General features: G+C 44.6%; 1 protein-coding gene across 1 annotated transcript; it reads left to right on the top strand.

Annotated features, from left to right (window-relative positions):
• Positions 1 to 6: 6 nt before the first annotated feature.
• ADAM30 (ADAM metallopeptidase domain 30) lies at positions 7 to 1,463 on the top strand (the record flags this gene model as incomplete). Its single annotated transcript, XM_017520553.1, has 1 exon — positions 7 to 1,463. A coding segment is annotated over exon 1 (1,419 nt), but the record flags the coding sequence as incomplete, so codon positions are not given.
• Position 1,464: the final 1 nt, after the last annotated feature.

Genomic DNA, 1,464 nt, shown 5'->3' with positions numbered 1-1,464 from the left:
CCGTGGAAGAGTCTCCGGACTCTAAAGCTACTATAAGCACGTGCATGGGGGGTCTCCGAGGCATATTCAACATTGATGCCGAGCATTACCAAATTGAGCCCGTCAAGACCTCTCCCAGCTTTGAACATGTCGTGTATCTCCTGAAGAAGGAGCAGTCTGGCAGCCAGGCTTGTGGTTTAAGTGATGATGAGCTAGAATGGCAGATGGCCCCTTATGAGAATCAGGCTAGGCTAAGGGACTTTCCCGGATCCTATAAGCACCCAAGGTATTTGGAATTGGTCCTGGTCTTTGATCAAAGTAGGTACAGGTTTGTGAACAGCAATCTTTCTCAAGTCATACATGATGCCATGCTTTTGACTGGGATTATGGACACCTACTTTCAAGATGTTCGTATGAGGATCCACTTGAAGGCTCTCGAAGTATGGACGGATTTTAACAAAATACGCGTTGGATATCCAGAGTTAGCTGAAGTTTTAGGCAGATTTTTGATATATAAAAAAAATGTATTAAATGCTCGGCTCTCATCAGATTGGGCACATTTATATCTTCAAAGAAAATTTAATGATGCTCTTGCGTGGTCATTTGGAAAAGTCTGTTCTCTAGACCTTGCTGGATCAGCGAGCACTTTACTAGGTACAAATATCCTTGCCCCTGCCACCTGGTCTGCTCACGAGCTGGGTCATGCCGTGGGGATGCTACATGATGAACAATACTGCCAGTGCAGGGGTAGGCTTAATTGCATCATGGGCTCAGGACGCGCTGGGTTTAGCAATTGCAGTTACATCGCTTTTTTTAAACACGTCTCTTCAGGAGCAACGTGTCTAAATAACATCCCAGGACTTGGTTATGTAGCTAAGAGATGTGGCAACAAAATCGTAGAAGACAATGAGGAATGTGACTGTGGTTCCCCAGAGCAGTGTAATAAAGATCGGTGTTGCCAATCAAATTGTAAGTTGCAACCAGGTGCCAACTGTAGCATCGGACTTTGCTGTCACGATTGTCAGTTTCGTCCATCTGGATATGTTTGTAGGCAGGAAGAAAATGAATGTGACCTTGCAGAGTACTGTGATGGGAATTCAAGTTACTGCCCAAATGACGTTTATAAGCAGGATGGAACCCCTTGCAAGTATGAAGGCCGTTGTTTCAGGAAGGGGTGCAGATCCAGATATATGCAGTGCCAAAGCATTTTTGGGCCTTATGCCAGGGAGGCTCCCAGTCAGTGCTATGATGCAGTTAACTTAATAGGTGATCAATTTGGTAACTGTGAGATTACAGGAATTCGACATTTTAAAAAGTGTGGCAGTGAAAATTCAATATGTGGCAGGCTACAGTGTATCAATGTCGAAACCATCCCTGATTTGCCAGAGCATACGACTATAATTTCTACTCATTTACGGGCAGAAAATCTCATGTGCTGGGGCACAGGTTATCATCTATCCATGAAACCCATGGGGATACCAGACG

The sequence above is a fragment of the Cebus imitator genome, unplaced genomic scaffold (assembly GCF_001604975.1).
Source record: "Cebus imitator isolate Cc_AM_T3 unplaced genomic scaffold, Cebus_imitator-1.0 Scaffold852, whole genome shotgun sequence".
In the NCBI taxonomy this organism is placed as follows: domain Eukaryota; kingdom Metazoa; phylum Chordata; class Mammalia; order Primates; family Cebidae; genus Cebus; species Cebus imitator.
This window is presented reverse-complemented; position numbering and strand designations above follow the sequence as displayed.